This window comes from Sinocyclocheilus rhinocerous, unplaced genomic scaffold (assembly GCF_001515625.1).
Source record: "Sinocyclocheilus rhinocerous isolate Xijiao unplaced genomic scaffold, SAMN03320098_v1.1 scaffold320, whole genome shotgun sequence".
Lineage (NCBI taxonomy): Eukaryota > Metazoa > Chordata > Actinopteri > Cypriniformes > Cyprinidae > Sinocyclocheilus > Sinocyclocheilus rhinocerous.
This window is the reverse complement of record NW_015638606.1, coordinates 691,942-705,421: the sequence shown is the minus strand read 5'-3', so window position 1 is coordinate 705,421 and position 13,480 is coordinate 691,942. Positions and strand designations below refer to the sequence as shown.

Sequence of the window (13,480 nt, the reverse complement as noted above, 5' to 3'; positions counted from 1 at the left end):
GAGTAATACACATGGAGACTTTTAATCTTCAAATCACAGGAATTCACAGAAGTACCAACACAAACATAAAGCAAACAATGCAATACAAATAACTGGCCAAGGAAATGAACAAAGCACAGAGTATAAATACAAATGCAAGCGAGGGACTAATGACTAAATTAATGGAACACAGGTGAACAGAATGACATAATTAAGACAACTCAGGAAAACGAGGTCAAAGGAAAACTAACAGACAGAAGGCGGGTCTTCGTGCTGCATAAAGTCCAACTGAGGAGGGAGGGCGGAGGTTCTGGAGGGGGACGTGGAGCAGGAAAGGGGCAGAAACAGAACAAGTCCAAATAATAAGTCCATGGGGATGTGGAGGGTAGGAGGAGCCAGGGGGAGGCCAGGAGCACAAGGAGCCAAATGTATAACCAGAGGCCAGCCAGGACAGCAGCCCACGATGGAGTCACCGGATGGAGGAGCCATGGTGGAGTTAGGGCTGGCGACACCAGGGTGCCAACTGACTGAGACAAAGCCAGTGGAAGAGGAGCCCAGGATGGAGACGGAGATCCGCAGAGCCAGGGTGACACCGAGGATCCAGAGGGCCAAGGTGGAGCTATCGGCTGCGGAGGCGGGGATCAGGAAGACCGCGGTGGAGCCGGAGCAACAGAGAACCATGGTGGAGCCAGAGGGAAGGAGGAGCCAGAAGGAGCCAGAGGGATTGAGGGACGAGGCAAAGCTGTAGGAGTAGAATCATAGTAGTGGAGGAAGGTCAACGACTGACCAAGGCGGAGGGATGAGGGAACCCGCGGGAGCCAGTGGGATGACGGGCCACGGTGGAGACAAGGGAGCCAGGGGCCAAGGTGGAGGCGATGGGTCAGAGGACCAAGGTAGAGTCCGGGTCTCGGAGGCTGGAGGCGGAGACAGGGGATCCTCCAACCCTGAGGTAGCTGGCAACTGGAGATACCGAAGCTCATTTGATCCACCAGTCTTGGCGTGCTGAGGGTGAGCTGAGGTATCTTCTGGGGCCAGCGGAGAAAAGGACGATGGGCTGGCTGGCAGAGACAGAGGGTGGGAGGGAGTGGGAGGCTGGGTGGGACCCTCCTTGAGGCTGGAGATGAGGAGCTGGTCAACGTAGGAGAGCTTGGCGGAACCAGCGGAGATTCAGGAGACGAAAGAACTGAGCAGGGCAGCTCACCCTCAGTGGTGGGAGTGTGGGCAGGGTCCCAATACATTCCCTCGATCTCCACAAAGACTCCCACGATGATACACGGTGTTGCCGGCTTACACAACTGGTCAGACATGTCTTGAGGCTCTAGCTCCGGGGCGATGATCCGCTCATTGATCGCGGTGGGCTCTGGCTCTCCGTCTCCGTCTCAGAGCGGTGGCCTCCGACGAACGATCCGTGCAGTAGGATGATGGTGTCTGCTGGCTGGGCTCTGGATCGGGAGTGAAGCTGGAGATGTCATCAGCTGGACAGACGGAGAAATATAATCCATTTTTCTCCAGCACCCACTCCACAAATGCAGTGAAACTCCCTCAAGCTTTGCCTTAGTTTAGGTGTTCAGTCCTACGTAATAAAATGTACACAGGCAGCTATCTGGGTAATGTGTTAGATGGGCAAGATCTAAAATGTCCCTTGTATGGGAGCGATCCTCTTGCTCCATGCAAAGGAGGCGGATGGTGGGTAGATCCATAGGGAATAATAAAGAGAAACCAAAACAAAAGAGAAAGAGAAACGCTGCGTATATTCTGCTTTTAAGTGCGCTAGCTACAATGCCAAAAGCGTGTTATACTAAAAGGAATAACTGGTCTGTACTTTTCCTTTTTAATTTTGCTCTCCCACATGATGGCTAATTTTAGATCTGCATGATATGGACTTGTCGTTCAAGATCAATACCAATGTGACTGCATCACTTTCAGGTTTAGATTTGTTTGGAGTAAGAGTAGGTCCATAAAACAGCCAGTGGCCATCAAAGCCGACAGAGGGAGCTTGCGATAGTATGACAACGCTCACAGTCTTTAACTGACAATGAAAAGCAGATTATATTTTAAAGCTGTTGTAATGTTTTCCTACACCCACTGCCCGTTACAGGAGATTTGAAGTATTGTGGGGGTCCAGGTGAGTCTCCATCGCAATTAAAGATCATTTCCATGTTGAAGAGGGACATTAGGCTTCTGCTACAGAGTGGTGTGTAATGGGCAGTGCTTGAGATGTAATATTGATGGGAGTGCTCTTACTGGAGACTGTAGTGGAATAAGAATGAGAATGCACTGGGAATGAGAAGCTAAAATGGTGAAGATGAGTTAGCTGGTGTATAAACACCTAAACGGACCTATCTTGATGGCTGCTGGTTTTTCTATTCATGGAGATGTCGACCTTGTGTAGCAAGAGGCGGTATGTTTGTATGCTGTGGCATATGGATAATTTCAAAAATGGTTGATACAATGGATTGCATTTGCATTTGCAATGCTTTCCATTCTGTGGTGGCCTTGACTGTCTCATGTCATCTTTCTCTCTCTGTTTCCCTCTTCCCTCTCTCAATCTCTCTCTCTTATAATTTAAAAAGTACAGTGATATGGCCAATGCAATACAATCTTTGGTAAAATTTCAAGTCAATATGAAGATAACATTTTTCTTTATATAATGCATATGACTGTATGTATTGTGAATGATTCAATAGTTTTTTTTAAAGCAAAAATGCTCTTCCTTTCAAACAAATCTCTGATGTCAATTAGGACATGCAGGCTATTGTATAATATTAACTAATAGCCACGCACAGTTTTAGCATTCATTCTGGCTCCAATCTGGTATGTTAAGGGCCGGTCACATTAGTGAAATTTTGCAAGCAAAAAAAAGTCAATTGTCTTTTTCCAATAGTGTAGTGATGTATGAATCACAGCTCACACAGAAATTACTTTCAAACCAAGCAGATTTCTGTTGGTCAGTGTGGCGAATCCATGTGACCAACTTGAACCCATTACAAAATCTGTGTGAGGAAATGTTTTGCCCTAAAACAAAATCCCTTTTGCGTGGATTCCTTTTGAAATGACTGGATATTGTCTTGCGAAAATTTGCCAAACAGTGGCAAATGTGAGCGCAGCTTAACACACCCACTTTTCACAATCCAATCAAGTAGTGTCCTACAGTATCCAGTGTCAATTGAAATATTTCAGAATATGCAAGTAAAATCTTGAACAACAATTTATATTGACTTTTAAACAATGTAGAAAACTGTGTCAAACCATGTGTGGCAGTCATTGTGAGTGTACCTTGGAGGAAAAATGGTTAAAGGTCTGGAAATGTCAGTGTTGTTGGTGAGCTATCGTCTTTGTGCATTTGAGCAAGACGCTTTACCTGAGGTTATTCCGGAGGGATTGTCCCTGTAGCCTACTCTAGATAGTGATTTTGTGTGTGTGTGTGTGTGTGTGTGTGTGTGCGCGTGCGCATGCACAGCAGTTTAGTGAATTCACCTTAGAATGTTTTACACATTTTTGCTCTTTTGTTGTTGAGTATTGGCACCATTATTTTTGTTTGGTTATATTATAGATTATAGAAAAAATTAAAAGGAGGACTGAACGGTGCACTTAAACATCATGTCAACATTTAATTTGCAGGCAGTTTAATGTTTTCAACAAAATGATGTACAGTAACAACATAATTTTTTCTTTGCATGTCACTGCGTGTGTCTGTTGGGTTATGTTCCATGTCGTTCTCAAGAAACGAGACATGTTTAAAACTTACTGTGTAAAGATTATAGCTCTTTAATATTTGAATACATTATGACTTTAATTGAAGGAGTAATGCCATTTTGTAAGATGTTAAAAATTATTTAGTCATATGCTCTCTAAATCCGAGAACACAGGGATATTGTCAGCAGCTGTGGACTGAAGGTGCTAAATTTGCGTCAAGGCAAACAATTAGCCACAAATGAATTAGTGAACTGCAAACTAAACCCTGGGAAAGACATGAATTATGAAAATAATTTTCTAATTCATATGGCCTGGTCACAGCTCAACATGGAAATAATGTGGTGTGAATTAAACAAATGCTTACAATACATATAGTACTATACTATTATGTAATTTAAGTGAAATGTTAGGATTACCCTATGTGGATGTAGAAAATATCTTCCTGACATATAGATGTTAACCTTGAATGCTTATCTTGTGATAATCTGTCATATATGTAGCGTCTGGACCAATCAAACACACAATTTTTCATTTGATTTAACAAATCAGTTATTCATTAGATTAACAAATCGTCACAGTCCCCTCACCCAATAAACTGGATGCCAGGATGTCTGCAACGACACCAGGCCCCCCCCTGGTACCCATGGCAACCACGACACCTCTGCTAGACCAGATCCATTTACGACCTAATGGCATGTTGAGAAACACCTTTCTCACTACAATTTCCATAGGAAATCCACAGTGCACAGTAAAAATTGACTCTTTTCTTTCTTTGAATTAACACACATACCCTTCAGGTCATCGTGTATGTTGTCTTTGAGATTTTATTTTTGTTGTTGGATGTAATAATATAGCAGTCGTCATTTACTCCTGACATCTGAGCTGCTGAAGAAGCAGAGGATTAACGTTACTTTAATTTTGAATGGAATGCGCCGATTGTTATAGACTTTTCATTAAGACCCTAAAGAATCATATCAACTTGTGGAAAATGGGCATCCGATGACCCCTTTAAGAAAGCAGAGGGATAAATAATAAAGGTGGCATAACAAAAGGATGCGATGCTCTGATGTCACCCCAGACGTTTAAAGAGGAAAGCCAGACAGAGGAGCTCTCATGAATAAGAGACCCAGACAAGGAAACAGTCGTTAGACAGTCAGCTCAAGCACTGAGCAATACACAACAAAATGACCCAAATGACCCGTGCTGCGGCTAGAGGAATCAGGGAAGCTCTCTCTTCCACAGCAGCTATTTTCTTCAGTTCAGTCAAGCGGGCCGACATTATTCAGGGCATGCTGACTGCATCCTCTGTACGCTGATGGTATTGATCTCTGGAGATGGAAAGCACGACTGCTTGGCTTCACAAAAAAGAAAGAAGTGCAACATAGACAATAATGCTCTAAGACCAAATCATCTGCTATGGAATTCAGAAAGGTCGGAGGATTTATTGAAATAGGCTGACATTTATGAAGTAATATAGGCTTCATTGTGAAGGTCTAGCCTTTTTAGAAGGCATCATTTACACAGTGACTGTTTGACTTATGATAGAGAATTTGTTTCTCAAGCAGGAAATGAGAAAAAGGCCCATCCATGAGAGGCCCAGCTATACATGCATACTGCTATTCAGTACAGCAGTGTGCAAGTATACTGTGAGATTGCCTATCTATCTATCTATCTATCTATCGATCATCAAAATTATTAATATATTTATTATTTATTTATTCATTTATTTGAGTAATTGTTTATGATTATAGTAACAATAATTTTATATAAATAATTTGAAAGTATTTTATTTTATTTCATTAAAGCCTGGCCTCTGGTGATTTGGCTAAAACATAAGTTGATTGTTTCACCGACTGATTAATTGTATTGCTTACTTTTATTCCATTTAATTTTATATATTATTAGTATATATTATTATTAGTAGTTGTTTTTAGAAGTTTATATAAACAATTTAAAACTGTTGATTGATTGATTGATTGATTGATTGATTGATTGATTGATTGATTCGTTCGTTCGTTCGTTCGTTCGTTCGTTCGTTCATTCGTTCATTCATTCATTCATTCATTCATTCATGTTTAATTTAATTAAGGCTTGTCCTCTGCTGGTTTGGCTAAACACATAAATAGATTGTTTCACCAACTCTACCTACTTAATTATATTGTGTAATTGTGTTATTTTTAGTTATTGTTAATTTTATTTTTTGTTTAATTTTAACAAGTAATTTGTATTTTTATTTAGTAAAATATAACTTTATAAAAAAATCATAGAAAATTGTCTATTCATTCATTCATTCATTAAATACATAAAACCCTTTTGACTGAAAACTATTTTGGCTGTAGAATATGTTCGGCCAAATCTATCTGTCTCATCTGAATATGAGCAGAAAAAAAAAAGTTCACCCTGCAAGAACAGTTGATATGTGTTGACAGTTTGCACCATACACTTGAGGACCCATCCTCTTTGCTCTGTGAACATGAAGATGTGAACATTTCAAATCATTGAGGTTTTGAAACAGCATGTATCCTGTTTTTTGTATCCTGGAATGTTTTGATGGGACATGCTTTTAGCAGGCTGTGTTAACATTTGCTTCTCCATCACAGCGGGGCTCTTTGTCAAACAGGGCGTGTCTGAGGCCTGAAAAGAGATGACTGAAGTGAAGGGAGATTTTCATGCATTTTTCCAAAACGCTTCACTGTACCTGACGGCATGCGAAAAATGCTATGTTACCATGGTAACCCCTCCCTCAACAAATGACCTTGCCACTCTCTCTGATTTTAGCACCTGCTGAAAAGCAATATTCACTTTAATGTCCAAGGTGTCTGAGCAAAAGGGGGAAATTGTGTCTAAACAGACAAGGTGCTGGAGGAGGCTGGGTTTTTGGCCTTTTTTTTTATAAAGTAGGCCCTTTGGGGAGACTTTTTTTTTTTCCTATAATGCCTTCTGGCTGTTCAGTTAGACACTATCTCAAATTTACACCTTGGAAGATTTTTCCCTTTGGAGTAGACACACGACAGCAGAGAGGCAGAGTGCTCCGCATGACTTTTCCACACATAAAAACAGCCAGGGAGTTTCTGTTATATGGAGCAGGTTTGTTGTGTGCGGAGCAACTTTCGCAGTGCGTTGCGAGTGATGTTATTAGATGATGGACGGACATTCTTTTCTTACTCACAGCTTACGTGGAGCTGCCCCCTGTTGCCGTTCGTTACTACGTGTCAGGTATGCACTGCGTAGATATGTTTCTTTGTGCAGGACGAGACTCTGTCCCCAACACATCCTGCTCCTATTTAAATCCTTGTGTGCCCTCTATTATGTTCTCCCTCATTAACTATTGTGTCGTGCAATCATATTATGTGGATGTGCACTGTGCTTTTCCCCCATATTTGTGCAAAATACAATTCCTCAATAGGTTGTTCTTGCAAAATTCTCCTCCAGCCTGCTGAGTAGTTGGATGCAAAGCGCATTCAGCATAATGTTTTTAGCTGCTTATGAAATTATTATTAAATATTGGTGGTTTCCTGCTTTGCATCGCTGTAATGTAATAGTGAGTCATTATTTTGAAGTCATTAATTGCTATGGTTTTATGCAGCGCACAGATTTATGGATCTTCCTCATTCCCGAACAAGCTTGTTTACCTTATTTTAATGTTTAATGTTTACCTCATTAATGCATAGTCGTTCCCTTATTAATTCATATGTAAATTAACTGAATTCATATATCTAGACTTGTAACTGTTTTAAAATGAATATATACTATGAGATAAATTAATATGTACTACAACACATTGGACTGTATAAATGTTTCTCATGATCTTAAAAAAGGCTTAGCTTATGAAATCAGTTAAAATTAAATAAACAAATAAACAGTGTCTTTATATGCATTTCTTTACAATACAAAAATCTAATTATATACATATAATTTCATGTTAGTTTAGTTTACTTGTATTATATAATTCAAAGTTTATATTTTAAAAATATATAAAATTAAATATTAAATTTTATGTATGTAGCCTATTTTTTTAAAAACATTTACTGCCTTTTTGTTTATTAGCAAATGGCTGTAAAATAGTATTATATATATAGTTTAATAGTATTATATAGTTTGATATAAAATATGGAAAAATAAGAAGTAATACTAATAATTAAAAAATTACTGTAGTAATTTATTCATATTAAGTTTCTATTTTACAAGCACCAACCAACACCAAAAGACACCGGAGGGGTTACACATTGATCAGACAAAACCTGACGAACATGTCTGTTGTCGTTTGTCGTCGTCTGTTGTTGCAGTGTGAATTGGCCTTTTATCCCACCGTAACATAATTTACATTCATTCCTTTCACTGCTTTTCTGAATGCAGATGTCTAGGACAATACAAAGCTTAAATTAATTTACACACTAAAATGAAGTCTTGCTAGAATGAAGATTGTGTTGTCATTATGTAATTTAGCAAAGAGAGTTCTTAGAGTCATCCAGCTCTTTAAGGAGTCTGGGATGCCTTGCAGCGAACACACTCTTTCTTGTTTTCGAGCATTAATACTTATGTTCTCATTACAGGGAGCTTCGCATTGGCTGATCTGGGCATGTGTGAGCCTGCTCCGTCATCCACTGTATATTGTTCTGATATAAGCCTGCTGCAGGACAGATACAGTCTGAACGCTGGATCCGACGCCGACTCGGACCCCGAGGGGGTCATGACTCCGGAGCGTGCCGTCCAGCTGTGGAGCGGGCAGCCCCTGAAGTCCCACCGCAGCTCTTGCCTCTCCAGCCCTGACCACTCGGTTCTCACTCTCACCGACTCTGAAAACGAACACAAGACTGATGAAGAATCAGGTAGGAGAGAGAGAGAAACACTTGGGTGTGGAGAAATGAAACAAATGAAGAGACAAATGAAAAGACACTGATGATTGGAGATGTATCAGAAGGGTAGTGCATCTAAATTAAGTGGAAAATCTGTAATTTGGTAAGACATTAGTTCCAACAACGAATGCCGGTGTAATGAGACATCTAAATGAAATGTTCTCATTTCCCCAAAGGCCTTCAGCCTTTTTTGGGGTGAAATTGAGCATACTGAATCATTGAATAAGGACTATTTATATGATTCCCAACACTTAGGTGTCAATATTTGTAAAGCCGTGGCATTTTCTGAAGACTGCATTCACCGTGCTGGCGAGGTCAAAGCGATTTACAAACCAAAGCGGAATCATCTCAATGCCTGCAATCTCAAGTGGTGTTTCTCTTTGATATAACAAGATTGTATTGCAACAAACCAGCCCGTCTAACTTGCCAATGTCAGGTACTGCGTTATGCATTTATCTGGTTATCATGTCATATTTAGAAGATGCTCTTCGCTGACTGTTGAACTGCCACAGTTGTAGTTTCTTCCTTTCACAAAACAAGCACCAGACACAAGCATGTAAATTCAGAGACATCTGTATGGATGTACTGTAGTGAAGCTACAGTTGTACTTTGTTATCAGTCTCATCAGAAAGATAATTGAAACATAGTCACTAGACAGTAGTCTCATTAAAAAGCTTATCTTAAGATCATTCTTCATTTTACACATTTTGTTTTAGGGCCTAGTTGTAGTTTTTGTCTTTTAAATGGAAATGTCCATTAAATTACATTAGTGTTATTTAATATTAATAATTTTTTTGTCCATTATACATGGACTGAAATCACATAATTGTAGTTGATTAAAACAATATTTTAGTTAAAAAATAATGTGCAAAATGACAATAATGTGCTTTTTTGTTAATATATATTTGTTTATATATATATAAATATATATATATACGCAAAAACATTTATTAATACACTACTGTTTACTGTTCAATAGTTTGGGGTCAGTAAGATTTTTTAAAAGTAATTAATCATTTTATTCAGCAAGGATGCATTAAACTGATCAAAATTGACTGTAAACACATTTACAATGTTACAAAACTAAATAAATGCTGTTATTCTGAACTTTCTAGTCATCAGAGAATCCTGAAAAAAATATATCACAATTTCTGCAAAACTTAAGCACAACTTTTTTCAACATTATACCATGGTAACATAGCATTAGTGCCAAATTATATTAAATTATATTTTTTCACATACTGCTTTTACTGTATTATTTATTTATTTATTTGTGTTTTTTTTATTTATTTTTTTTATAAATGCAGCCTTGGTGAGCATAGGAGAAATCTTTCCAAAAAAAAATTTTTTTAAGTCTTACTGACCCCAGTCCAGATACTTTTTGTATATGTGAAAATTGTCCTTATGAAAACATGGACTGAAATAATAGCATATAAGTATACTAGTATTAGCTATTATTTATACAGTAGGTACTGTGTTGCGAATTCTTCATACATTAGAGACTATTTTTTTATATATATTTATTGCCTATTTTCTTTTCAGATTTTTTCCTTTTTAGTTCATTGCATTAGGTTTGCATTGCATTATGCTTTGCAGTGCTCATAGTGGTTTATTCATACGGAGTTGGCATATTACTGAATTTCACATGCACATTTGCTTCATTGCTTGTGCAAATATACATTTTAACATTAATTTAAGTTATGGATACAGCTTATTGACTATAGTATAGATTTATATGATCTTTAATGTATAGAATGGGTTTGAGTGAGCTGATTAACCTACTAGCAACGGGTTCAGCTTACTACTGATCAGCTCTTGGAGCTTAAGAGAGGCAAAACATATGATTGGAATCAATTTTGTGAGTATTTTTGTACATTTTTCTTTTTTTTTTTAAGATAATTTATTTATTGTCACATTAAGTCAGTGATATCGAAGATGGGGCGAGATCAAAAAGCAAACATTTTTGCTAGTGTTTGTGAAAAAAGCACTGCAAGTTCTCCAAAATGCTGTTAGAGGTTGCACGCCACTGAAAGGCTTTTATTGCACACAAAAAATTAAAAAGAAGAGGAAGTGAACGGAGCAAAGTGTTTAGGGAGGAGATGTGAAGCTCCAGGGGATACTAACAGAAAAGGAGTAAGATTTCCTTGCTGAGGTGAGCGGGTGTGTAGAAAGGGGAAGTAGATCTAGAGGGCTGAATACAGGCAGTCATCGTTCAAAGTCAGCCCAGCTATGCTGCTCCATTCCTGGACATCAAGGCCACCACATGCATTAATGGAAGCAGGTTGTGAAAGAGAAAGGCACAATGCGGGATTTATGATACCTGCGGCGACATGCAATAAGCACCAGGTGCGTCTCATCACGCACTGCCAGCAGTGTTCCAGTTTTATTCATCTTCTTCTTGTGACGCTTCTATCGTGAGCCTTCACATGTGTTGGTGGTATGAGGGACAGGAAGATGGTGGTGATGTTGATAGGGGGAATTGGGTATTCATTGGGTGTTGATTATCTCTCACACAGTCAGAGGATTTAACATAGGAAATAGACAATTTGCACTAATAGGGTTTAAACTGGAGTCCTGTGACTTAAATCAATACATGCAGTAATGTTAAACTATCAGATGTTATATAAAATCAACTGGCAAAATTAAAATAACACTAAATGTTGCTGTTTACGCAATAATAGTGTATTTGTCAAGTTCAACCAATCAAATTTATTAACAATATTATATTCAACAGCTTGGAGCATTTTTGAGATTTTTTAAAAATGTTTTTGAAAGAAGATTCTAACGTTCATCAAGGCTGCATTTATTTGATCAAAAATACTGTCAAAAATGTTAATATTGTGAAATATTTTTAATAATTTTAAATAACTGTTAAATTGTATTCTATTTTCATATATATTTAAATGTAATCAATTCCTGACCTCCTACGGGGCATGAAAAAGATTTTCTATTATTTTCATTTTTAAACTGTGAAAATGACAAAAAATGGTTCTTGAGAACCAAATCAGCATATTAGAATGATTTTTGAATTATCATGTGATACTGAAGACTGGAGTAATGGCTGCTGAAAAACCTTTTTCACAATTACATTCAGTTCATTTTCATGGACTTTTAGTTTGCTCATTATTGTTTCCTGTTTTCCTTTGGTTTCATTTTCCCGTCACTAGTTAGTTACCATGGTTATTCATTAATTAGATCACACCTGTTTGTATTCAGTTCAGTTGGTTGTCTTTGAGCCTTATTGTTTGGAATGTTGGTTGATGACACCGCCGCTGAAAACCTCTCGAGACTGCAGCAAAAGACTCAAGCCCTGCAGACATTAAAAACAGTAAAAAGCAATACTTCTGCAGCAGTGCTTCATTTGACAAGATCAACTCCTCCATCGCTTTTGCCCTTTCTTTCAAGTGAGTGTAAGCATATGAACAATCTGGACAGTTTTGAGAACAGAAAACAGATTTGAGAGTATGCCAGTTATTTATGCAATAGAAATAGGGAGTTAAAAAAAATCTTGATGAATTTGTGTATGTTCAACAGTGGAAATCACTGAAATGTTAGCTCGGTGAAGTCTGAGAAAAAAATGAATGAATCACCACACCCACAGTTTCCCACTCAATCGAACTTCTTTTACTCCCATAATTAAATCTTTTCTCTATGGTCTGCACCCACTCAGATAGCTGCTTCTATAAATAATCTTCATTCATACATGAGCATCTTCAGCAAGGATGCATTAAACTGATCAAAAGTAACAGTTAAGACATTTATAATGTTATAAAATTAGCAAATAAATGCTGTTATTGTTAACTTTCTCTTTATCAAAGAATCCTGAAAAACTGTATCATGGTTTCCACAAAATTTTTAAGCAGCAAAAGTGATAATAACATCTTTAACATTGATAATAATTAAAAATGTCTCTGGAGCACCAAATCAGCATATTAGAATGATTTCTCAAGGATCCTGAAGACTGGTGTAATGATGCTGAAAATTCAGCTTTGCCATCATAAAAACAAATTACATTTTAAATTCATAAAAATTCATTTATTAAAATAGAAATACCCTTATACCAAAATTGTAATAATATTTCACAGTATTGCTTTTTTACTGTATTGCTGGTTAAATAAATGCAGCCTTAGTGAGCACTTCTTTCAAAAACAATAAAATGTCTTACTGACCACAAACTTTTTGCATCTTGCCTTCCACAAAGAATGAATCACCATAAACACGATTTCCCATTCAGTCTAACTTCTTTTACTGCCTTGATTACATCTTTTCTCTACGGCCCGCACCCACTCAGATGGCCGCACAAGTACCAAAATGACGTTTTTGTAGCCACCTGCCGTCTCACATTCTTGGTGACACAGGTTCTTAACTCGGGTAATGGACACCTGAGTCACGGCGTGCATTTCAAAAAAGTAGAAGTATAGTTTGATGCACTTGGCCTGTGGGCGGCATCGGTGGCCATGTTGCCACTGTGACAGACATTCACCGTAGTGAGCTGGGAGCAGCGTGATGTTCTCAGAAGAATCGTTTGCATTGTTTCCACTGCTGCTCTGAGCCACAGTCGTCAAACACCCTTGTGGCAGCCCACTGATCTTTGCTTTTCTCTTTCTTCTCCGTTCTGAACTTCCCTTTCAGAGCCACAGGCAGAAATTGAATCCCTCGGTCCTAAACTCAGTTTGATGGCGTTTGGTCTCGTACTGTATCGCGTACCTTGTCAGTGTCGTGCGCTTTGCTTGGCCATTTGTTGGGATAAACAGGAATGTGTGTTCAAGCGCCAGCAAAACAGTGTAAAGAAATAGACTTTGTGAGAAGCAGTCAATCAGCAGAAGTTAAAAGCAGCTTGTAAGTGTATTTATTTCTTGTCTCAGTGTTTAGCGCAGTTGTCGTTGCTAGGAAACGCTTGTTTTGTTTACTGTGGAGACGTGCTGAAATCGCATTTGGTCTCGTACTGT

The 13,480-nt window shown here is 38.3% G+C and overlaps 1 protein-coding gene across 1 annotated transcript in view; it reads left to right on the top strand.

The window, feature by feature from the left end:
• The window catches only part of LOC107749939 (teneurin-2-like), a 93,224-nt gene that overhangs the window by 56,618 nt on the left and 23,126 nt on the right, over window positions 1-13,480 (top strand). Inside the window, exon 3 of the mRNA XM_016565189.1 lies at window positions 8,229-8,504. Within this exon, the coding sequence (XP_016420675.1) occupies window positions 8,229-8,504 (276 nt within the window). The remainder of the gene's footprint in view (window positions 1-8,228; window positions 8,505-13,480) is intronic.